We start from the raw sequence: 21,930 nt of genomic DNA, 5'->3' as shown, positions 1-21,930 counted from the left end.
CACGCCAACTCGACTTTCGGGTTATTTCTGGTGTTAACATCCTAGAAGTTGACCCCCAAGTCCGGGTCTCACTATACGCCCCCTTTGTCGGCAGAGTGTTCACCGCGCTTCGCCACAAAAGTTACACTGTTTGGCGTTTGTCCCTTGTGACCGACCCACTGCCTGTTTTGCGTGGCATCAGAGGTATGCTAGGCCCTTACAGGCTATTGCTTGTTAAGGAAAAAATCGGAACGCTGACCATTAGTGGAAATGAAGTGGAACTGGGGTCGCGGAGGAAAAGGACAATCGCGATATGGCGATGTCGGAGGGAGGTCGTATTCGGGTTGCGTTGCCTCCAGTTGGATAAGTATGCAACCCCTGCAACTTCTACGTGCCTGCACGGCTGTCCTGCCAACTCATGAGTGGCTTTTGGTGGCTTGCGTGGACCACCAAAAATTCGAAGTTGAGCGATTCATCTCCGGTGGTTGATCGCTGCGGTGGAGAATCTACTATGAAACATTTGCGCAAGGTCAGTAGAGCAACAAGAGTATCCGATCATGCGTGTAGGACTCGTTGCTAGCAGACGCATCGTGTTAAGCTCAATAAAAGGAGAAGTTAGCTAACTTACAGAGGTTTCTAGCTGCAGTGATGCCCCTGATAGATTCGCTGTAACATCTCTTTAACCTGGAGGCCTTCGCGGATTTGCGTGCTACAATCCAGGTACTTAAAGACAAATAGGATCTCGGACGGCCTACACCGCATGACGGTAGGGACGAACGCGGCTCCGACGATGGAGAGACCTTGAAGCCAAAGGAGAGTGCTGTTAAAGTTGGGTAATTTATGCCGATCAATTCCGAGCGCGGTGAAAATGTAAGTATAGTACCGACTCGACAGATGCGACGGAGGAGCTACCTACAGATTATTTCGATGCAGTGGATGGAAAATCTCTGAACTTTTGTAGTACTGCAGTAATAGTAGTAATATTACTACTATAGTGCTGTTTTTCATCGAAGGTGAACATGGACGGAGGATGCGTCGCGTGTGGGAAGGACAGCTTGCTGATACTCCTCGTCAGTCACAACGGGGAAACCGTACTTGACACTGTGGTCTACAAGACGGTTACGCTTCTCGACGGTGAGCGTACAACCTGTGGGGTATGTAGGGAATGTGTAGAGATTACTAGGAACAATGCCACGCGTGCAGCAATCGCTCGAGCACGTTCATGACCGTCTTTTCCTCCACCTTGTCCTTGGATAATATGGCCCAAGTTTGGAGCGAATTCGTCCTACGATCCATGGTTCTTGGGAACTTGATTCGGCAACCGTGTAGCTGAAGGCTGTGAGTATTCGTAACCAAGTACCCGATTTTTGCATTATCCTAAATAGTATTTACAAATTAAAAATATCATAATCATTTTACTAATATTATAATTTACTTGCATTTTTAAACTAGAATTTCCAAAAATATAATTTTACATTTCTAATTTTTTTTACTAAAATGGGAAAATAATTTTTTTCGGAAATTCTAAGATAGGGATCGCGGCTGCTGAATCGGGACAATTGGCAGAAAATCAATTTCTTAAAATCTGACTCTTGAGTCAAAACTACTATTGTTTGACAAAGTACTATACTACAAGTTTTAGCAAATCAGAATTACCATTGCGGCCGTTATTGCTTCAAGTATTCCGGCCAATCAGAGAATGCTACAAGCGATATTGAAGGTCCACTCCCGCGATTGGCCAAAACCCAAACTAACGTGCTGTGATTGGCAAAAATGTGATACTGCCAGATGCTCACTGAGTTTCTGCAACACAATCATTCTTGCATCACAAGTTGCGACGCCCATGGCTGGACGACGTCCAGGCCGGCGAACTCGTCGTAAATGCGCTGGGAGACGATGAGTGTGTCGCCGACTGTCGTGGTTGGATACGGCTCGCGGCTGAGCTGCCACTTGAGCTCGAACGCGATGCGAGCCTTCTTCACCACGTCCTTGTTAATTTTGCGCCCTTGTGTATAAGACTGGCAGACTTCTCCGAACCACATGCGCCAACGCGGTAAGTAGTAGCCTTTGACGAGGCCAGCCCACTCCTTGCCTGCGTAGTCGTGAATTGCCTCGGAGTTGTTGTCGCCCCAGCGCGTCACTTGGTTGCGAGCTTCGTACTCGTAATAATCTTGAAGGTTACTCGAGTCGATAGTCTCAATATCTTCCGCAAGTGCCCGCGCATCTGCGATCCAGTTACCAAGTAGAAAATCTTCGTTCGTTGCCAAAATCTCGTCTAGCCGTTCGATCGTGATGAGCATGCGCTCTGTCCAAGCGCACACTTGATCCGCTGGCCGCTTTCTCCCTTCGTACATATCTTTCAATTGAAGATACTGAGCCATGAAGTGGTCACTCAAAAATTGGCGTGTAACATCGACCAAATCGTGGCGGTAGGTGTCCACAGCGTGCAGTTCCGATCCAGCAAGTAGCAGCTCCTTCCAGGCACGGGTTACATCCATTGGGTCATACGTTATTGATGTCGGCATGAATCCGTCCCGGACGAGTTTCCAGTGTGGTATTAAACACACCAAGCTCTTGGTTACGCCACCAAAGCCCAGTGTACGGTTGTACACCGACTGCAAAAGAAACCCCCATGCTCGTTCAGTATGTGCATCCAGCGAGTGATACCTCTGCGCCGCAAAGCTGGGAATCCACTCGTCCATATTGAGTGGAGTATCCACCCACGCCATCTGCAATGTGAGGTCGTAAACGACGTAGTTCTGGTAAATGCCTTCCATTGTCAAGCCCACACCGATCATAGTCCCATTGCTGTCACGGTTCGCTAGTACAGGTGCTGTGCCGAGAGTTGGCAAGTCTCCTCGCATCCCAGTGTTACCACCAAAGTTGTGCAGCACGCAGTAAATCCAACTTTTGCCGAAGTAGTTGTCCATTTTGTTCCACACCGGTCGAACTTCACTGTACAGGTCGAGAATGATCATCTTGTCGTCTGGTACACCGTCCAGATATGCCTTAACACGCTCTTTGGTCCAGTAGTCAGGACTGTTCTCAAAGAGCCACCCTTGGATAAGCCACACTGCATTGCGATCCGCAGCCGTCATACTGTCAATGACAGCACGTGATGCAGCCTGAAGCTTTGCCGGGTCAGTGAAGTCCGGATCCATTTCGTTGTATGTGTCGCACTGGTACAGTGAAGACGTGTAGTCGTACAGTGCGCGCTGCTCCTCAAGGAAAGTTTTACCGATGTCATAATATAATGGATCTGAGGAATCCAGCATGTACACACAGCAGAATTCGTCGGAAAAGTTGCCCCAATTGGGCGAACGCGTGAACTTTGCATTCGGGAACAAGACCTTTATCTCTTCCGGGACGTGACCAGCGAACGCCGGCAAAGCTGGTATCATACCGAACTCACGCATGCGGCTCAGGATCTTGAGTTGTAAAGCATGCTGACTGTCAATGAAAGCTTGTGGAAGTGGACCTTTGACCCAACTACCCCGCAAGTTACCCATGCGACCCCATGCCAAAAATGCTGAACCTGCGAAGAACTTGTTGAGCCCGGCAGAGCTCACGTTGTAGTGTTTCTGGAAGGTGTTTTGCCACACTTTCTCCTGCCCTGTAAACGCCAGAGGCATATTGATACCTGTGTTTAAAACAATATGTCAGTTTGTGCAACTTCATTTGGCTTGAAAAGGTTACGACGTACCGTTGAGTGCCATCCAGTCGATGTGCTTCTCCCATTGCGTCCACCCCCATGTCCACGATGAGTAGCTCACAGTGCAGACGTTCTGATAGTACGAGAACTTGGCGCTGCGTTTGTGCCGCGCGTGTTGTTTTACCTTGGGTAGCACGTAAGGAAGCTGTAGCTTGTGGTTGTCCCAGTCCGTTTGCGTGTGCAGCACCGTCTTCAAGTACCATTGCAGGCCGTACGCCATGGCGGTGGCCGAGTTGGCAGCAATTTCAAGCTTGTCACCGTCACTTCCCAGCTCGAATACGTCCAGACCATCGGATTCTGACGGAAGTACACGGAGCGAGATCTAAATTGCATGAAATTGCGAGATTTAATCCACGTATCAATGGGATCGTGCGGCGTATGACCAACCTGATCATTGAAGCGAGCCCCAAGCCGGCGATGGATGAGGCCACGCGTGGCTGCCACCACATCATGGTCATCTGCATTCTGTTTGAGTGCATCGATGGAGGAGCTGGCAGCTAATGGCAGCAGCAGCGCTGTGAGAAGGAGGGAGATTCGGCGCGATATCATCTTGGGCGAATCTCCAAATTGAAGTCGACTCAGATTTCAATTTAGTAGATGGGCGTAATATTCCGTCGGCTGTTTTGCGACAAAAAAGTAAGTCCGAACATAAAAGTAGGTCCGATCAGCCAGGTGACGTCACAAAACAACGGCAAAAACGAGAAGCAACAGAGCAGACACTTTCAAGAACACCCAGTGGCCGACAGCACCATGTCCTTGCGTAAGCGCCGCTCCAGCCCCGACGGCGGCAACCCCGAGAAAATGCCGGCCCCTCCGCCACCCGCTCCTAAAACCGGCGGACTCACCAAGTTCATGACGCGCGTCATCGTGGGCTTTGCAATGATCGGCGGCTTTATTGCCATCGTATACGGCGGTCACATGTACGTCTGGGGGCTCGTGGTCGTGCTGCAGACGCTGATCTTCCGCGAGCTAGTGAACGTGCGCTACCGGGCCGCAGCCGAGAAGAATATCCCGTGGTTCCGCTCGGTGCAGTGGATGTGGTTCGTTGTGGCGCTTTTCTACAATTATGGAGACTCACTCGGCGCCTTCATCGAGAGCAGCAAGATCCGCTTCGTGCCACCTGCCATCGTGCATTATCTGCGGTATCACACGTGGGTCTCGTTCACCATGTACGCGATGCTCTTCGTCATGTCGGTGCTAAGTCTCAAGAAGGGTGCGTACAGTTGTTGTTGGTTGTTCAGTCGTGCAGTTGCTTCGTCAGTTCAACTGTCCGATTGCAACTGCCAAAATGCTGATTAATTTCTGTTGACGGAATGATGGTGTTGTGACTAAATGGATAGGATACTACAAGTACCAGATGGGTACGGTGCAAGCATCTTGCAGTTGTTCGCTGAAGCGTGAAGACTAACAATGCTGTGTATGTAGGTCAATACACGTGGACTATTGTGACGCTGGGCCTGATCGTTTTCCAGATGAAATATGTGCTCACCAACATCTTCAACGGTATGATTGCGGCTGCGTGGTTCTGTTGCACTCTCCGGTGGCTTAATGCATGTGATTGCCTGCAGGTCTCTTCTGGTTTCTGTTCCCGGTTTCGCTTGTGATCTGCAACGACTGCTTTGCATTCTTCTGCGGAAAGCTGTTTGGCCGCAAGTTCATCAAGACGCCGTTCCTGCGGTTGTCGCCAAACAAGACGTGGGAGGGCTTCATTGGTGCTTTTATCTGCACTGTGATCTACGCATTCTTCTCTAGCGCTTTCATCTCGCAGGTAGGCAGTGATGAATACGGCGTGCAATTAATGGTGTGTTGCGTATCAGTGCATTGATTAATCTGCGGCTTGTTATTTCCTGACAGTTTTCATGGTTAACCTGCCCAGTGGAGAGCTTTGAGGTGCGAACTCTTGGATTGCATCGAGTTTGCGTTGATTTACATGCAGCTAACGCTCTTTTGCTGCAGTTTAAGCTGATTCCCGACCCGCTCACGTGCATTCCGCATGACGTGTTCCTTCCGCACTTCTACGATGTACCGGTGTCCATTGCGCGTATCATTGGGCAGAGCCAAATCCAGCTTCTTCCGATTCAGGTTTGTTATGATGAGTCTGTACTTGAATTATCGCCTGCGCTCAGATATGTCGTGTTTGCCTATTTGCAGCTCCATTCCTTCTGGTTTGCGATCTTCGCTTCGGTTGTATCACCTTTCGGAGGATTCTACGCGTCTGCTATCAAGCGCACATACAAGCTGAAGGACTTCGACTCTGTCATTCCAGGTCACGGTGGCGTCATGGACCGGATGGACTGCCAGCTAATCACGAACTGCTTCACGACGGTCTACTTCAACACCTTCATCCGGTCTGCCTCGAGTGATTTTTTGTGGGATGAGTGGTGAATTGCTGATTTTTTGTTATTGTTGCAGTTCGCCGACGCCGTCCGTGGCAATGATTCTCAACCTTGTGTCGCAATTGACAGTCAACCAGAAGCAAGATGTGCTGCGAGCCATCCAAGAGATGCTTGAAGGTTAAGAACACTATCCTCGTAGTTACGCAGCCATCTCAATTGGCTGCTTAGAAGAACAGGAAGAAAAACAAGCAGGTTGCATGCCGTTTTGTGAACAATTGACTATCTTTACTTTCTTCAAGATATTCGTTTCGGTTTGTTAGTGCCATTCGACATCTTTTTCTCTTTGATTTCCCAATCATGCCCAACGAATTGGTAGACGAGCGCTTTAGCCTGCGCGTACGGAACTTACCGGCTGTGCTGTCCACCGAGGCAATCACATCGCTACTCTCGCACTACGGTGCTACTCGCGTCCGTGTGCTGAAACGGAGAGTATGTCACGTTCTTGCCGAATAAATGTTGCGGTGTATCACAGCTCACAATGTTTGATGCTGTGTGTTTTAAGCAGAATGCAGCGTCAAGCGGCAAAGAACCCGGTGCAGATCCACCCAAGAACCTTCAAAAGGCTGTTGCAATATTTGCAACTCGCGAAGCTCAACAGAACGCGCAGAAGCGACTGCATTCGCTGGAATTGGCTGGCCACCGTATGCTGGTGGAAACGGTTGGCGATGAAGCTGCAGCCACGCCGATTGAGACGAAACCAGAGGCCAGGAAGACAGGGGGCAATGCATCCATAAGTTATCCGCCACCGTTGCCTAAAGGTGTGCCTCCACCGTTGCCACCGACGCCGGATCCTCTGCAGAATCGTCTCTATGCCCCGGCGCCGTTGGCTCCGCACCTCGGGTAAGATATTACCGCTGCAAGTAGTGCTACCGAAGATATGAGCTCTTACTATTGCGTCGTGTGGTATGAAAGTTTGAATTACGCACCGTCCCCATTGCTCGAGTATAAGTATCCCAGGGCAACTGAGAGTATTGTGCGCAATATCGCTAATGGTTCGTGATGCTGTGGATACCGTGCGATGTGATTGATAAGGCTTGACTGACATAAGGATGCTGCTTGTTTTTGGTGGAGCAGCACTAATTGCATTACCCCGATTTTATACTCAAGTACTTCATCTCATGAACAAGATGAATCTACCTCCACCATTTGAAGAAGATACGATTCCAGGGAGATTTTCGGTGAAGCAAGATGAAACGGAAGGAACCCAGGGCAATCAATTAAAGCGCCGTAGAATTGATCACAGTTTACCGCCACAGATTGTCGAAGAAGATGACGATGATGAACAGGATGAGGAGAATACAGACGCAACTGGAAGCGTCGAGGCCCACCCACAACCAACAGAATCCAGAGAGGTTGCCAACAAGAGTGACCATAAGCGATCGGATCAAGGTAATGACTCACTGCCGGTGCTTATCGGAAAACCCTTGGCACGACAGAACAAATTGATATCGACCAAAATGAGTGCTACATTCAGCACAGCATTTGAAATTGGAACCGATAATCGAAACCACCAAGAAGTGCAACAATCGACTCGCCTGGGTGTGATTTCAGAGAATGAGGTGAATCGACAACGACTAGCACCTGAAGGTAAGGTTTGTGTGTGCTTTGAAGAAATGTAGCTGCTGGCTTAATTCTTCTTTTGTGCTAACAGAGTTACTGAAGGAACCGTTTATGGAATCCTACGTCCGTGGATTACCATCGAACAGCATTATGGTGAAGAACATCGCACGCGGGGTGGATGAGAAAGACTTACGCTATGTATTCGGCTACGTTTTGCCGACGGATATGGCACTGGAGTGCGTGCTATTACCACAACTTGAAGGTTAAAGTAATCCTATTGACCGTGAATGCTATGACTTGTTTTGCTAGGTCGATGAAGCTTACGCTACTGCCAGCGAAGGGGTTAGCTCTAATCGATTACCCCAACGAAGAGGTGGCAACAGCAGCGGTTAATGATCTACATGGCGTTCAACTAGAAGGAAAGACGCTGATTGTGGTACGCACTATAGTTGACGAATCATTCCTGCAGATTATTTGATTCTCACGAAAATATGCTTCATATTACGTAGAGTTTTCACAACACTTCAGGAGACTCGATAGTCCCTACCGTACAACGTTGGACATTGGAAGAGTTGGCAAGCAAGCGCTTAGACAAAGCACAAATTGCTTCAGAGAAGGTCATGAAGAAATATCAGGTCGGCGAGCCTTCAAACTCACTTTACGTGAAGAACCTCGCCAAAACAGTGGACCTGGCAGACCTCTTCGCTGTCTTCGGTGCTATCCTGCCACCAGAATCCGGACTCGGGTGAGTGTCACCCTTCCCTGTGTGATCATATCATGATCACAATAACGTTAACTTCTGGCTGAAATTTTGTAGAGCGCTGAATATCCGCCACTTCACTGAGGGCCGAATGAAGTGCCAAGCCTTCGTGACGTACCCCACGGTTGATCTCGCGTCAAGTGCCTTACTCCGTGTGCATGGCGTCGTATTAAAGGATAAACCCTTGATTGTGGTACGTTATCCAGTGTTGGTGGTGATTTTGTGCAGTTTGATTCACAGTTTTTTATGTTGCCAGTGCTTCCGTAAACCCCAAAAAACTTGAAATGAACCTGCTTTTGCAGTTCACGCCTCTAATTTGGTGTTAAATATCGCCACAATTTAAGGAAGTTCGCGCAACTTTGCCTCACTGATGCTGTTGATCACCCACAGGTAATTCACAATGACTGCCGACGATACTGCGCTCAACTGCGGCTTCGCTTTGAGCTGTTTTGTCTGCTGACGCAATGCAGTTGGATTGAGCTTGTCGGACACGATGATGAGCTTCCGGGAGCGATTCTCGCGCTTGTGCATCTCTTCGCGAATTTCATCCAAAAATGCGATCAACTTTCCGCCTCCCATACATATCAAGGTATTCAACTCCGTTACTGGTGGCATTGGGGGTAGGAATTCACCAATCACATGGAAACAGAAGTCAGCAAACAGCATTGTGCCAACGTTTGAGCGGTCAACCTGTACATCAAAATACAGCAAATGAGTGTTAACCTTTAAAGCTTAATCTACACAGGTCTCGTGAAAGGTATCTTACACCCAATGACGACAGCTGAAGAAGCTTTTCTCGAGTTAATCGCGACCGCTTCACAGCGTCGTGGATCCTTCTTCCCTTCCAGTGACCGTCGGCTTCATAATTTACTTCACTCACATAGCCGCCGTGGTCTGCACACGCTAAAAATCAACATGGAATCAGAGCAACAGTCAACATCAAGTACGCAGCGATTGAAGACAGCATATCCTCACCTTGAAGCCACTCGTCGCTCACAATCCAGCGTCCTCCTACTAGAGCCTTGAGATATTTCAGCGACCGGATCTTCACCCAGCGACCGGACTTTCGATCGCCAAACAGTTGACGCTTGCCATGTTTGGGTGCCTGCGGCGAGGATTCCGAGTTGGAATCGTCCATTGACGGCCCTTCTTTCTCGATTTCATCTCCGCTCACGCACTTTACAATCAAATGCGTTACGTCATTGGACCAATAATGGACAACTTCGGCTCCAAGTAGTTCAGCCCATTCATCGATCTGCTGCATTCGGTCCTCCTTGAATCCCGAGCACAAAAACACCATCCCCGAGTGCTTCCCAATCGCTATCGACTTCGTTTTGGTCTTTTTTGTCGTGGAGTGAGGTGACGATTTAGTCTTGATAGTCAATAGATCAGGCGAGACCATGGTGTCAGAGGGCCGTCGACGCTGGCGCTTCCTTACAGCCCGACTGGGCGTCGAGTCTGAAACTAAATCCTCTGTAGGTCTCCGGATAAACGTGCCTGGTACGCGGCTATCCGATCCAGACCCGATCACAAACTTAACAGCGTAAAACCCATCTCCATGGACCTTTGTGATACGTCCCGCGCCACCTCGTTTATTGATGCCAACCCACTGACGCTCAATAACGTCCACCAGATCTCCGACTTGGAAGACTTCGACTTCAGGCAGAGGCTGTGCTTGGCTGTCAACGATCAGTGAAGGCGACTCGGCTGATCCATTACGGACTGGTATCTTCCCATTAGGCACTGGTTGTTGTTTTGTATCAACCGTGCCATTCGCGTTATCATCTGTAGCGACTCCGTTCGCAGGAGACCGCCGCCTTTTACGCGGCGTTGGTTTCTGATACTTTGGTTCTACTGCTTCCAGTTGCGTCTCATCCACGGTTTCATCCATAGCGACTCCGTTTGAATCTGACCGCCGCCGCCGTGTTGGTGTCTCCTGTTGCTCCATCTCTACTGTCTCCAATTGAGTTTCAGCCACTACGGCATCCACAGCATCATTATTTTCATCCGACTGCCGCCGCCGCCGCCGCCGCCATGGTGAAAACGCTGTATCCACTGTAACTACATCCGTAGTATTCCGCCGCCGTCGTGGAGATATTGCTAGACTGTTGCATTCTGCTGCGTCCAGTTGAGTTTCATCCATCGCTGTATCTGTAGCGTCATTATCCAAAACAAGTACATCTGCATTGGGCCGCCGCCTCCATGGCATCAATTTATTCTCGTCCACTGCATCGGTCGTCTCTGCATTGCCACCACTCGAAATCTCGAAAAGTGGTGGAGACATCTGCGTCACTGCTACTTGTGAGTTTATCTCCTGGGTCTGAGCTCGCCGTCTCACTGGCGTCAGAACTGGTGTCGACGGCTTCTCCTTTTTAATCTTGAATCCATTTTTCAACTGCACACTTCCTCCTGTCACCCACTTGTCCATTAACGTCGGCGTAGACGGCGGACTCTTTTGCGAGTTGCGTTTAGTACCACGTCGCGGCGTCATCTTTTTCTCCGGCGTCGCAGTCTTAGCAGCAACCTTAGTAGTTTTACCCGCTGCAACTTTAGTAACTGGTGTAGCGACTTTAACCTGCGTCAGCTCCTTTTTCACCCGTTTCTCGGTCTTCGACGGCGTCTTGGGTGCTGCAGCGGCTGCATTTGGATCTGGAGCAGCACAAAGCATTTCGGTGGCACGTAGCAGCTCTTGGACCGTCGTATCGTATCGTAGCCGCCGCTTCTTAGCCGGAGTCTTGCAAATAGGACACTGCGCCTTGAGCTCTAGCGCGCGATGGATGCATTCCTCGCAGAAGCAGTGGTTGCAAGGCAGAGAGACGGGGTTATCGTAGGCGCAGAGGCAGATGGCGCACTGTAACTGGTCCGAGAAGTTCTCCACGGCGCGCTCCAGCCTCTGGAGCGTCCACGGCGCCATCTCCGCCAGCAATAGTTGCGCAAAATGGTCACTCAGTCTCGCAAGTCGCACGAAGGTTGCACTAGATATACGCAACATTACCAGTTGCAACTTAAAGTGAAGAAAAGTTGCTGAAGTGAAAGTGCAGGCAATTCATTGCACAATTGGAAAACCAAGCAAGCCATGTCGTTAGATGAGTCTTCGGTCCTGATGGACCGGGCGCTGGTGACCATGTGCCAGGACCTGCCCGAGTCGTTAGGGCTGTATAACACGGCGAAAGACCAGTTCTCACTGGCGGCTATCCGTGATATCCCGCTACTGGAGAATGTGGACCCAGACTCGCGCAAACTGGTGCTTATCCGTGACTGGATGCGCGCGTACGAGCCGGCAGAGGACCAGCCGCTCACGTCGGAGATCAGTATGGACTCGCTCAAGGAGACAGACCGACGAGAACGCAAGGAGATTGAGCGGAAGCTACAGGAGGAGAAGCACGCGATGCTGACGAGCGCTGAGAGCGAGAAAAAGAATAAGAAGCGACGGAAGAGAGAGAAGGAGAGAGCGGCCAAAGAGAACAGCAAAGCGAAAGCCAAAGAGAAGAAAAAAGCGAAGAAGAAATCCGCAGCTAAGAGCAAGACGAGGAATGGCGAACGGAAACGCCACGTACAGCTGGACAGCGACGACGACGTGCTGTCTATTGACGAAAGTAGCTCCAGCGAAGACTCGTCGTCTGAGTCTTCGTCGTCTAGTGAGTCGGACAGCGACAGTAGATCCAGGAAGAAGAAGAAGACGCCAGGCAACTTGCCACCGAAGGAGGTGGTGCTGTCTTCGGACGAGGACGAGGAGCCCAACGACATGTTCGACACAGACGACCCGGACGTGTACGAAGTGGAGAAAATTCTCAGGAAGAAACCCGGGGAGACGTATGGCGATCCGGACTTGTACGAGGTCAAGTGGGAAGGATACGACGAGACCACATGGGAGCCGGCGAGCAACATCTCAAAGGACCTCATTGATGAGTTCGAAGGCCAGCCTGTGCGTGAGAACGAGTACACGGTGGAAGAAATTGTTGATCGGCGCAGCAAGCGCGATCCCGAGACGAGACTGAAGACGCATCAGTATAAGGTGAAGTGGGTCGGCTACGACGACGTCACGTGGGAACCTGCGGAGAACCTGCCGCACAACCTGCGACGGAAGTTCGACCAGAAGTACGAAAGCAGGAAGCGCAGGCGGTAAATGGTGAATCGCGGACCAGAGCAGTAGTTGAGAGCTTGGCAGCTGATGAGCTAGCGGTGCTGTGAGAACCTCGTGGCCCAAGATGCCACAGCTTTAAGCTATCCTGGAAATGCTACGTGTAGGCTACGTGTTAGACCTCCCTAATAACAAATAATAAGGACCAGCAAAGTGGTCTAGTAGTAGAGACCCCCGCTTTGTCGTCCCCGAGAGAGGTGGAGGTGCGGAAGGTGATAGCGGAAGCAATTAGGCACGAGTAAGTTGTTCACTAGAACGAGTGAAAGCGGAAGAGTAGTTCAGTTGCAATGCGTATACGATCATCTCCAACTTGATGCCAAACTTTTTTCCCAGGTAGGGCGCAAGTTTTAAGCACTTGTGTTGCAAGAGAGGAGCTGCGTTGGCATTGAGCTCTTGACGTTGAAAGTGAAGTCAAAACATGGCAGAAGAAATGGCTACATGACATTCAACATCTGTTTTTATCCCTCTACAAGAATCATTATCCAGCTCATCTCTCTTTACAAGAAACCTCAATCAGGGGGACTTCCGCTCAAAAGAGAGAAGTCATCGAGCCACGGCGCGTGCAGACGTTGCGCTCTATCGCAGCGCTCAGAGCGGCTACACTCGTCTACTAAGTCTCATCGTGTACCCCACTCAACGGCGGACGTCGCAGCCATGAGCGGTGTGGAAAGTTTGTTGCTAGAGAGCGATGAAGAGGATCTGGGGGAGTTGGATCTGTCGGCCATCACGCTAGAGGAGATCCTGCGCGAAGAAGAGCTGGCCAATAAGAGCGCAGAGGACACAGATGGCTCCTCACAGGACGGAGATGACCTGTTCTTCGCGCCCGCCACCTTCACGCTTAATATCGAGCCAGGACCAGGCATGGACGTGATCCCAGCGCCTAAAGCCGCGCCTCCCACGACTACCAAGACCGAAACGCAATTCCGTACGCCCTTAGAGATCGCTGAAGCGAGAGAGAAGCAGCTACTGAGCTGCGTAGGGGTGGAGCTCATCTCCCCACTGCAAGTGAAGCGTCGACTACGTGCCCACGCTCGCTCCAAGGCCCTAAAATCTCGACGAGAGGGGCTTGTAGCCATGAAGAAGAACCAGAGGAAGAAGCAGATCGCAGAAGGAGCAGGAACAGCTGCAGTCGCAGCAGAGAAGAAGTCCACGGGCGTGGTCAAAGTGGAGCCAATGGAGGCTATCAGTCGCCAACTGAGAAAGAATATCGAGTTTAAGGAATACGGCCCTGGCTCCCCCACTGTGGTGGCTATTCACTCCAAGTTCATTGCTATTGGAACGTCCAAGGGGCTGGTTATTATCTTCGACCACTTCCAGAACATCCGACAGGTGCTGGGCAACACAAACGACGCAGATGGAGACGGCCCCGTCACGGCTGTGGACGTGTCGCCCGGTAGTGACTATTTGGTGTGTGGATACCAAAGCGGACGCATCGTATTGTGGGATATGATCAAAGGAACGTCACTGAAGGCTGTGTCGGACGCCCATGAGAACCCTGTAGTGAGTCTCCGCTTCTTGAAGGACCAGAAGCCTGTGCTGGTCTCTGTGGACACCAACGGATTGGTGAACAAGCTCAACTTCTCGAAAATGATGGGAATGGTGTACGTAGTCGACGTGGATCCGCTCTATGATGGATCAGCGGGCAAAATTCTGTCCATTTCGGTACTGCCGCAGTCTGCCGGTAATGCCAAGATCTCGTACCTCACAGACCAGTATTGTCTTGCAGCATTGAGCACTGAAACAGTGACGTTCGTCATCGCTATCGAGCCTGAAGTTCGTGTGATTTACCGCTGGGCGCGACCTGATGACATTGCGCCGGATGATCCTGTACTGCCGACACTGGCATTCGCTTGGATTTCGTTCCCTGGCAGCTCGAGAGCTCTCGCTCCGGTGCTGGCGCGTGGCTGGGGCAACCGTGTGCAGTTCCTGGAAGTGGTGTTCCCTGGTGGCAAGAACCACTCGCATGCGCGTCATGGCTTCCCTACGTTCGACGAACACGACCAGATCGAGTCTTCAAGCGCTGTTATGGCAGTTCAATGGCTGGGTGATCAGGTGGTGGTGTATCTGAACTCGCACGATGAAATCTGCGTGTACGACGTGATGTCGCGTCAAGAACTGGAGATTGTGGACGTTTCCTCGCTGGAGCTGGTGTTCGCCTCTTATCGTGGCAAGAACGCACGTAGTTTCTCCAACAGTTTCCGTGGTTGTTACAATATTTTGTACCTGCTGGGTCTCAAGGAGCTGCAGACGGCTCGTGTGCTACCGTGGACGCAACGTATCGATTTGCTAGTGGACGATGGCGAGTGGCTCGAGGCTCTCGCACTCGCTTTGGATCACTATGAGGGATTGAAGATCGCTGCGGCTGACCGTGCAGCACGTGACCGATTCCCGCCTGTATTCTTCCGTGACAAGCAGAACGACCAGTGTCTCGTGGACATCCTGCACATGTGTCAGACCAATCAGCGTACTGGCGAGAAGGAGGATGTGTTTAGACACGAAGAAAGTGCCGACGAAGTGCGTTGGGTGTGTGGTGAGGTGCCGTATCCGCCTGATATTGCCAAGAAGCTGGAAGAAACGCTGCAGAAGGCTCGTAGTGGTGAAGTGACCAAGAATTTCGTGCCTATCAGTGTGGCTGAGCGCGTCGCTGATCTGCTCATGGAGTACGTGCGTCTTGCCATTGCCAATGCACCGGGTTCTACAGCTGCTGCGGGTGGCGAACTGAGTCTCAACAAGATCGGAATGAAGCTAGACTTGGCAAAAAGCCACTATCAGATGCTGGCGGGTGTTTGCATCGAGTACTGCGCTCTTATCGGACGCACAGATCTTCTATTTGGTGAGATCTACACACGCTTCAAGGACGCTAACAAGCTCAGTGTGCTTATCGAGTTGCTGGAGCCGTATATTCTGTCCGAAAAGCTACGAAACCTCTCCCCGGTGGCGATGGAGGAGTTTGTTCACCACTTTAGTGCCCAAGGAAAGCTCGCTCAAGTGGAACAATGTCTGCTTCATCTGAATGTGGCAGAACTAGACCTGGACACGATCCTCAAGCTTTGTCATGACCACGAGCTGTACTCAGCTCTCATCTACATCTATAACGAAGGCATGGACGACTACACGACACCGATTGATGTCCTACTGGAGGCCTGTTCCGACGCGAAGGCATCAAAGGCGAAGCCAACGTCAGAGCCGACCGCTCGAACTACTCGCGCGCCATCTGGAAGCCGTGTGAGCAGTCTGGCATCAGCGTTCGGAGGTACGACTCGAACTGCTAGCTCGAAGATCTCAATCGCTAAACCTGCAGCTTTGTCAGCACGTGAGAAAGCTGAAGAAGAAGCTCTCAGTGGTCCCCGACGCCGGCGTTTGTTTGGTTACAAGTTGCTGCTGTACATTTCGTACGCGTTGAGTGGTCGTACGTTCCCGAAGCATGAGCAGATTTCTCCTTTGAAGCTAGGAAAGGTGCGTTCGCAGATCTGCTACCACTTGTTCGAAAAGGCAGTGCCAGGATCGACAAACCCGCGTCCATTCCCCCGTCTGGAGTCTCTTATCGACTTGGATGCACGCGAGTTGTTCAACATTATGGGACGTATGTTCGACACGCCTAGTGTGGAGTTTGAAGGCGAAAAGAAGGATGGATCTGATCGCCCTACCAGCCGATACGACTCAGCTCGTAATGCTGAGATGACCAAGTGTCCTAGTCGCCTGTCGATTGTGTTGTCGCTTGCAGAAGTCATTTTTGGCCCCAAGAGTCCGTTCAGTTCGGTAGAGCACGCTCACTTCTTTATGTTTGAAGCCAGATTGCTCAGTGGAGGATCGATTGAGCCACAGGAGTACGCGGATGCTCGTGCGCAGGCTATTGGTGATGCTGGCTCGACCGACGGAGCGTCTATGATGGATTCGCTGATGAACTTCCTCGCTCTTGGCCCAGCGTCGCTGCTTTCGAACGGCTCGTCGGCTGTTTCGGCCGAAACCTCACAAGAGGAAGGCTTTGACAAGGCTGGTCGTGAAGCTATGCTGGTGCGTCTATTGACGAAGTTGAATAAGGCGACATACAACCACGAGGCGCTGTTGGCAAGTGTCATCCGAGAGAAGATGAACCGCGCGGCGGTCTTGTTGTACAAGGACAATGGCGACTTCGCCCAGGCGATTGCTTCGTATCTGGCTGACGAGGATCACGAGTATCAGATGAACGCGTTCAGTTACATCCGCATGGAGACCGACAAGGCCGTGGATGGGGAAGACATGGAGATGCGTGACAGTAACGGAGCTGAGCCTACTCGTCGTCGTCGCAAGGTTATTGAAGAAGCTGTACTGACCCACGCTCCAGCCCTCATGAAGACTGATGGCTATGCGTTCGTGACGCTCATCTTGGGCCAGTTCCCGAACTTGAACAACAAGGTCATCCAGAAGTTCCTGTCGATGGGTAAAGAGGGCTCCAAACTCGAATTCTTGTACCTCAAGCAGGTGCTCATGGCCTCGTCGACTACGAATGGAGGCAGCAGTGATGAAGCTGATGTTGTCAAGGATCTACTGGAACGCTCCAAGCTGCGTATTGCTGACGATCCTGCCGTCCAGGAGCGATTTGTGCGCCTTCTGTGCGAGTTCGAACCTGCCGGCGTCTTCCCGTACCTCGAATCCCACGACAGCTACAAGGTGGATGCGTGTCTGCGGCTATGCAAGGAGTTCGCTATCACAGACGCTGAAGCGTATCTGCTTGAGCGTACAGGCGACGTCACCGGTGCGCTGACGCTTATTCTGCAGAGTCTGGAGCAGAAACTCAAGATCCTTAAGCCAGCTTTGCGCGGATACAACGTCTCGGCTGTGTCTTCGTCGTCGACTGGAGCTTCGGACATGTTATCGAGTGCTGCTGGGGGTTCCAGTAGCAGCAATGGCGCTGCAAGACACCAGTCGTCTGACCGTATTATTGACAGTGTACAAGAGGGCAAGGACGCCATGAAGACGTTGGAGGTGGCCCTGACCATGTGTCAGCGTAACTCGCTGCGTAACCGTGACGAGCAGGCTGAGAAGCTTTGGTTTACGCTACTAGACAAGCTATTACGTATCCAGAACTCGGTGAAGCGCAGTCTGAGCTCCAAGAGCTCGTCTCGTAACGTTCCCGTCACTCGGACCCACAGCAGTGGTGGCAACAGCGGCCACGGTGCGATGACGGCTTTCCAAGTGGCTCTGAACGAGATGATCCGCTTCATTCTGGAACGTATGGCGTCGTCTGTGTCGCTCAAGTCGATCCTGTTCAAGATTACGAACGAACACGGCCGTGGCGCCTTTGGAGATTTCCGGCCAACGATCTTCGGTATGTTGGACACGTACAACTACGAGCAGAACATTTACCAGACAGCAAATGCGCTTATTAGCGTGGATCTGTTCGACCAGATCACGACGCTGAAGCGAGCCAAGTCTCGTTGCTATGCGCCCCCTTCGAATGTGTGTGGATACTGCCACGTTGCGCTGTCGAAACCTCCCTTTGGTATGGGCCAATCTGGAGCTCCTGGCACGGAGAAATGGCACCTCCATACGTCCATGGTCCTCGTCATGTCTGGTCAGACTTTCCACGAGTCTTGTGGCAAGGCCTGGCAACAAGGTGTGGACACCAAGACGCCGGCTGCTCGTGGTAACCCTCCAGGAAAACTCTCGAGGAACCAGAGCTCAATCAGCAGCATCACTAGCGACGGATTGGCGGAAGATGAAGCAGGCAGTCGTCTTCAACGCAAACAGCCGAGTACAAGACGGTACCTGGCACGATTGAAGACTCAGCGTCGTGCGTCGAGACGACAGGTATCGCCTCACGTTGTGCTGGAGAGTCTCATTCGTGAGGACAATGGTCGTAACAAGTACCTCAAGAGCTCTCGCGCCGTGTTCTCGTTGCGTCCAGACCCAGAGGTGGCGGCTAGTAAGGTCAAGAAGCGTCTGGGAACGCGCAAGTCTGGATCGCTCCCGGTGGCCCCCATTCAGAAGGGCAGCATCTAAGGTAAAGAGGATACTGACGAGACTGTGTTTAAACACTTGTTCATGTTTTAGGGATAACAAGGAATGGAATGGATCCATGGGACCGATGGATCAAATGTGCTTAGATATTTGCGTCTGATGTTGTAGAGTCGCTGGATCTATTTCTTTCGTTACAGGAACCATGAATCAAGGCAAACCCAAGGCAGGAGGAAGCGTGATTTACAGTGTCAGTTCGTGGCGACTTGGGGACGATGGATCTATTCATCGACGTGGTCGACTCAAGTACTCGAGTGGCGATGTATATGACGGCGAATGGGTCGATGGCAAGCGTCATGGTCAAGGAGTGCTCACCTTTGGGTCAGGTGGAAGTTACACTGGCGAATTTGCCAACAATTTGTTCGAAGGATTCGGCGTGCTTCGTATCCCCAAGTCTCAGCACCCGTTGACCAAGACATGGCAACGTGGAGAGAAGTACGAAGGCGATTTCTTACGTGGACTCAAGCATGGACGTGGTACTTGGCAAACTCGAAGTGGAGACCAGTACGATGGCGAGCTGAAGAAAGGACTCTACGAAGGCAAAGGCGTCTGTGTGTATGGAGCTACAGGTGATGTGTATGACGGAGAGTTTGTAAGAGGCTTTCGTCACGGCCGAGGTGAGCTGCGCTTCCGCAATGGGTCAGTCTACAACGGAGGCTTCCGGTTTAATAATTTCCACGGCTTTGGACGCATGTCGTATGGACCTGGAGGCATTCACGGCTCGTACGTTGGAGACTTCGTGGATGGTAAACGACATGGACAAGGTGTTCGTGTGTACGGAAGTGGAGATAAGAGCAACAGAAGACGATATGAAGGCGCATGGGAGGACGATGAACCTCATGGTACCGGCGTACTTGAGAGTGACGGACGCACAGCTGTGGGGGTATTTGAACGTGGCTTGCAGAAGGGACCAGGGGCTATTCGATTCGCGAATGGTGATACGTACGACGGCACCTTCGAGAGAGGAGATCTTCATGGCGAAGGACGCTACGTGTATCGAGATGGTGGTGTGTATGAAGGTACATTCGTACGCTCCAAGCGTCACGGTAAAGGCATTCGAGTGTTTTCCACTGGTGCTCGATACGTTGGCGACTGGGTGGATGATCAGATGCATGGTAGAGGAGCACACACCAGCAAGATAACTATGAAGCCTCGAGGTAAAGCCAAGAAAGGTGGTGGGATTGGTCTCTTAGTGTACGATGGAGACTACTACAATGGACACCAGGCTGGAGAAGCTAATATCGTCTACGAGTTCAAGCCGCAGATCGAAGAACGACCTGAGGTGGGGGAGTGGAATGGTGAGTTTGAGTTTCCTGAAGGCTCGCGCTGTTGGCATCGTGGACGAGGGAAGACAACGTACCAAGGTGGAGTTGTACGTGGTCGCTTCCATGGCCAAGGGTGTTTACGCTCTCCTGATGGGAAATTGTGGCGTGGGGAGTGGGTACACGGCCAGCTTCATGGTCGTGGTGAACGTGTGTATCTCCCGCTGGAATTTGACATTCTGATGGCCAATGAAATACTGGAAAAAGGCGCTTCTAGCTTAATAGGAGTACGGTTGGGGCTCTATGATGTGGTGCAGTATGTTGGCGAGTTTGTGAAGAATGTGCGCCATGGGGAAGGCGAGCTGCTGTACTCGAATGGATTTCGTGTTCGAGGACAGTTTGTGAACGGATTTGTTGAAGGCGTAGCAATGTGCACGTTCGGTGGACAAGGTGACAACACTCGATGGAGATATGGGGAGTTTGTTCGAGGAGAACGCAAGCGTTGGCTTAATGAAGAAGAAGAGAGCGAGATACTGAAGAGGAAGCACGACGAAGAAGCTGCTGAATCACGCAAACAAAGTTTAATAAAGATGATGGCGAGGTGAGTTTGTTGACGATACTTCAACGCAGTTCTATTCGACATTACAGTTCTTCGTGACCTGCAAATTCACCCACGTCCTTCGTCTTAAAGAAAGTCTTAACGCGAGAGATTTCGTCTTGCAACACGTCTTGTTCTGCTTGCCCACATGCCGCTGGCGTTTCGAAGCGAACCTCATACTGGCACATCTCACGTTCCTCTACAGACACGACACGATTCTGCTCACCACACAACAGCTCCACGCGTGTGTGACGCTCCTGTCCATTGGCACAAGGCTCGCCATGGTTGTAACTCTGCACACGCGCAAAGTTAACAGACTCTTGCCACTCATTCCAGATCCCAAGACCGATGGGACGTGGCACCTCTACTTCCTCTTCCTTCTCATCTGCCACTTTATCTCCGACCTTCGTTTGACGCTCCGCCTTCGTCCACTCGGGATATAAAGGCTCAGTCTGCGATACGTTCTGGAATGGACACAACACCATGTCGTACTTGCGAGGGATGACGTTGGGGGTTCCTCCCTTCAGTTCCTTCTCGTTTACCGTGTACGTGTAGCATTCCCCCACCAGCTCGACGAAAGCAGGTTTCCATGCCGCGTCCGAAAATGTACTCGGATCAACCACACGACTTTGGATGTACGTGATATACTGCACTCTACGCAGCACATTGTACGACTGCTCAAGCTGTCCTCGCAGCTCCGGGTTGTGTTGTGCCTGCCGTTGCAAATCCTCGAACGCTCTTTGTCCAGACTGATAGGCTTCCGCAAGTCGTTCAAAGTCCTCCTTGAGCTTCTGTACTTTGTCTACAGATCCTGCTAAATACTCTGTCCGACGTTTTAGTCCCCTTTGCACTACGTTCAGTCTTTCCTGAAGCGTCTGGAGTCTCCGCTCCCACTCGGTGGCACAAGTGTTAGCACACAGTCCGTCCCTCTCGTCACTGCCATCACAGCAATCGCACACGCCGTCGTGCACGAAGGCTAATGACACCATCTTGTCGTCCGCTTTACAGTTAAATTCCGGACCGAACGGAGGTGTCTCGGAGTGTAGCAATACGTGGGAACATGCCGACGTGTTGGGTTCATCGCTACCGTCCTGACAGTCGCAGTAGTCGTCGTCCACGAGATCAATGGGCAGCGAGTCCACGCAGGTTTCCTTGCTCTCGTCAGTATCAGTCTTAATGTCATTGTTGTCTTGCTCTGAGAGCCCCAGGATGGCGTCGTCGTCCATAAAGTCCCAGTCATCGTCCTCCTCCTCGTCTTCGTCGAACGCTTCATCGACTACGAAGCGTTTTGAGTCGCGTGAATTGGCAGGGGCAGCCGCAACACTCGGTACCTGATTGGAAAGCACCAACATGCACGCAATGGCCACGATCATGGCCAAGAGGAAGGCCAACATCGAGCGCTTGGTGGCTCGGGAGGGCATGATGACTTGGCGAAGAGCTACAAACAACGATGATTGGAGGAAAATATAATTAGGGTGACTAAGGTCCACGACACCAATGCTGCCTCTCGGACAACCTTTTATTG

At 51.3% G+C, this 21,930-nt stretch overlaps 9 protein-coding genes across 21 annotated transcripts; 5 read left to right on the top strand and 4 right to left on the bottom strand.

Moving 5' to 3' along the window:
- Window positions 1-1,158: 1,158 nt before the first annotated feature.
- PPTG_22862 (hypothetical protein) lies at window positions 1,159-1,275 on the bottom strand (the record flags this gene model as incomplete). Its single annotated transcript, XM_008906908.1, has 1 exon — window positions 1,159-1,275. The coding sequence occupies one exon, from the start codon at window positions 1,273-1,275 to the stop codon at window positions 1,159-1,161; it is 117 nt and encodes a 38-aa protein (XP_008905156.1).
- Window positions 1,276-1,600: 325 nt separating this feature from the next.
- Window positions 1,601-4,274, bottom strand: PPTG_11754. Of its 2 annotated transcripts, XM_008906906.1 has the most exons (3): window positions 4,079-4,274; window positions 3,683-4,013; window positions 1,601-3,619 (listed from the first exon to the last, which is right to left on the bottom strand). In XM_008906906.1, the coding sequence occupies exons 1-3, from the start codon at window positions 4,238-4,240 to the stop codon at window positions 1,794-1,796; spliced, it is 2,319 nt and encodes a 772-aa protein (XP_008905154.1). In that variant the 5' UTR covers window positions 4,241-4,274; the 3' UTR covers window positions 1,601-1,793. The 2 variants fall into 2 exon arrangements, with proteins under 2 accessions (XP_008905154.1, XP_008905155.1); XM_008906907.1 differs by having other exon boundaries at window positions 3,683-4,274.
- PPTG_11753 (hypothetical protein) lies at window positions 3,670-6,336 on the top strand. Of its 8 annotated transcripts, XM_008906903.1 has the most exons (8): window positions 3,670-4,904; window positions 5,032-5,052; window positions 5,117-5,194; window positions 5,260-5,459; window positions 5,546-5,581; window positions 5,648-5,773; window positions 5,843-6,039; window positions 6,104-6,336. In XM_008906903.1, the coding sequence occupies exons 1-8, from the start codon at window positions 4,289-4,291 to the stop codon at window positions 6,207-6,209; spliced, it is 1,380 nt and encodes a 459-aa protein (XP_008905151.1). In that variant the 5' UTR covers window positions 3,670-4,288; the 3' UTR covers window positions 6,210-6,336. The 8 variants fall into 8 exon arrangements, with proteins under 8 accessions (XP_008905151.1, XP_008905153.1, XP_008905147.1 ...); XM_008906905.1 differs by having other exon boundaries at window positions 5,843-6,336; XM_008906899.1 differs by having other exon boundaries at window positions 5,648-6,039.
- A 2-nt stretch (window positions 6,337-6,338) lies between these two features.
- On the top strand, window positions 6,339-9,133 carry PPTG_11752. Of its 2 annotated transcripts, XM_008906896.1 has the most exons (9): window positions 6,339-6,516; window positions 6,593-6,927; window positions 7,000-7,079; window positions 7,162-7,674; window positions 7,739-7,883; window positions 7,957-8,083; window positions 8,157-8,392; window positions 8,465-8,600; window positions 8,664-9,133. In XM_008906896.1, the coding sequence occupies exons 1-9, from the start codon at window positions 6,385-6,387 to the stop codon at window positions 8,688-8,690; spliced, it is 1,731 nt and encodes a 576-aa protein (XP_008905144.1). In that variant the 5' UTR covers window positions 6,339-6,384; the 3' UTR covers window positions 8,691-9,133. The 2 variants fall into 2 exon arrangements, with proteins under 2 accessions (XP_008905144.1, XP_008905145.1); XM_008906897.1 differs by lacking the exons at window positions 8,465-8,600; window positions 8,664-9,133 and having other exon boundaries at window positions 8,157-8,421.
- PPTG_11751 (hypothetical protein) lies at window positions 8,020-11,408 on the bottom strand. Of its 4 annotated transcripts, none has more exons than XM_008906892.1 (3): window positions 9,383-11,408; window positions 9,174-9,310; window positions 8,020-9,097 (listed from the first exon to the last, which is right to left on the bottom strand). In XM_008906892.1, the coding sequence occupies exons 1-3, from the start codon at window positions 11,397-11,399 to the stop codon at window positions 8,747-8,749; spliced, it is 2,505 nt and encodes an 834-aa protein (XP_008905140.1). In that variant the 5' UTR covers window positions 11,400-11,408; the 3' UTR covers window positions 8,020-8,746. The 4 variants fall into 4 exon arrangements, with proteins under 4 accessions (XP_008905140.1, XP_008905141.1, XP_008905143.1 ...); XM_008906893.1 differs by having other exon boundaries at window positions 9,174-9,301; XM_008906895.1 differs by having other exon boundaries at window positions 9,174-11,408.
- A 23-nt stretch (window positions 11,409-11,431) lies between these two features.
- Window positions 11,432-12,980, top strand: PPTG_11750 (hypothetical protein). Its single transcript, XM_008906891.1, has one exon. The coding sequence runs from the start codon at window positions 11,484-11,486 to the stop codon at window positions 12,531-12,533; it is 1,050 nt and encodes a 349-aa protein (XP_008905139.1). The 5' UTR covers window positions 11,432-11,483; the 3' UTR covers window positions 12,534-12,980.
- Window positions 12,981-13,008: 28 nt separating this feature from the next.
- On the top strand, window positions 13,009-18,637 carry PPTG_11749 (hypothetical protein). Its single transcript, XM_008906890.1, has one exon. The coding sequence runs from the start codon at window positions 13,203-13,205 to the stop codon at window positions 18,528-18,530; it is 5,328 nt and encodes a 1,775-aa protein (XP_008905138.1). The 5' UTR covers window positions 13,009-13,202; the 3' UTR covers window positions 18,531-18,637.
- PPTG_11748 (hypothetical protein) lies at window positions 18,612-20,828 on the top strand. The gene has a single exon (XM_008906889.1). It carries the CDS (start codon window positions 18,691-18,693, stop codon window positions 20,410-20,412), a length of 1,722 nt encoding a protein of 573 aa, XP_008905137.1. The 5' UTR covers window positions 18,612-18,690; the 3' UTR covers window positions 20,413-20,828.
- Window positions 20,374-21,912, bottom strand: PPTG_11747 (hypothetical protein). Its single transcript, XM_008906888.1, has one exon. It carries the CDS (start codon window positions 21,824-21,826, stop codon window positions 20,450-20,452), a length of 1,377 nt encoding a protein of 458 aa, XP_008905136.1. The 5' UTR covers window positions 21,827-21,912; the 3' UTR covers window positions 20,374-20,449.
- Window positions 21,913-21,930: the final 18 nt, after the last annotated feature.

The sequence above is a fragment of the Phytophthora parasitica genome (assembly GCF_000247585.1).
Source record: "Phytophthora parasitica INRA-310 unplaced genomic scaffold supercont2.25, whole genome shotgun sequence".
NCBI classification, from domain to species: domain Eukaryota; phylum Oomycota; class Peronosporomycetes; order Peronosporales; family Peronosporaceae; genus Phytophthora; species Phytophthora nicotianae.
Note: the sequence above shows the minus strand (reverse complement) of the source record. Positions and strands in the feature narration are given on the sequence as shown.

Coding starts and splice junctions, on each gene's coding strand:
- PPTG_11754 (XM_008906906.1), bottom strand. CDS start 4,240: ATGATATCGCGCCGAATCTCCCTCCTTCTCACAGCGCTGCTGCTGCCA. Junction 4,014..4,078: donor GGGCTCGCTTCAATGATCAG/GTTGGTCATACG, acceptor CATGCAATTTAG/ATCTCGCTCCGTGTACTTCC. Junction 3,620..3,682: donor CGACTGGATGGCACTCAACG/GTACGTCGTAAC, acceptor TTTTAAACACAG/GTATCAATATGCCTCTGGCG.
- PPTG_11753 (XM_008906898.1), top strand. CDS start 4,289: ATGGGCGTAATATTCCGTCGGCTGTTTTGCGACAAAAAAGTAAGTCCG. Junction 4,905..5,031: donor GGTGCTAAGTCTCAAGAAGG/GTGCGTACAGTT, acceptor CTAAATGGATAG/GATACTACAAGTACCAGATG. Junction 5,053..5,116: donor ATACTACAAGTACCAGATGG/GTACGGTGCAAG, acceptor CTGTGTATGTAG/GTCAATACACGTGGACTATT.
- PPTG_11752 (XM_008906896.1), top strand. CDS start 6,385: ATGCCCAACGAATTGGTAGACGAGCGCTTTAGCCTGCGCGTACGGAAC. Junction 6,517..6,592: donor TCCGTGTGCTGAAACGGAGA/GTATGTCACGTT, acceptor TGTTTTAAGCAG/AATGCAGCGTCAAGCGGCAA. Junction 7,675..7,738: donor ACAACGACTAGCACCTGAAG/GTAAGGTTTGTG, acceptor TTGTGCTAACAG/AGTTACTGAAGGAACCGTTT.
- PPTG_11751 (XM_008906892.1), bottom strand. CDS start 11,399: ATGTTGCGTATATCTAGTGCAACCTTCGTGCGACTTGCGAGACTGAGT. Junction 9,311..9,382: donor GAGCGACGAGTGGCTTCAAG/GTGAGGATATGC, acceptor GTTGATTTTTAG/CGTGTGCAGACCACGGCGGC. Junction 9,098..9,173: donor TTCAGCTGTCGTCATTGGGT/GTAAGATACCTT, acceptor TTTGATGTACAG/GTTGACCGCTCAAACGTTGG.
- PPTG_11750 (XM_008906891.1), top strand. CDS start 11,484: ATGTCGTTAGATGAGTCTTCGGTCCTGATGGACCGGGCGCTGGTGACC.
- PPTG_11749 (XM_008906890.1), top strand. CDS start 13,203: ATGAGCGGTGTGGAAAGTTTGTTGCTAGAGAGCGATGAAGAGGATCTG.
- PPTG_11748 (XM_008906889.1), top strand. CDS start 18,691: ATGAATCAAGGCAAACCCAAGGCAGGAGGAAGCGTGATTTACAGTGTC.
- PPTG_11747 (XM_008906888.1), bottom strand. CDS start 21,826: ATGCCCTCCCGAGCCACCAAGCGCTCGATGTTGGCCTTCCTCTTGGCC.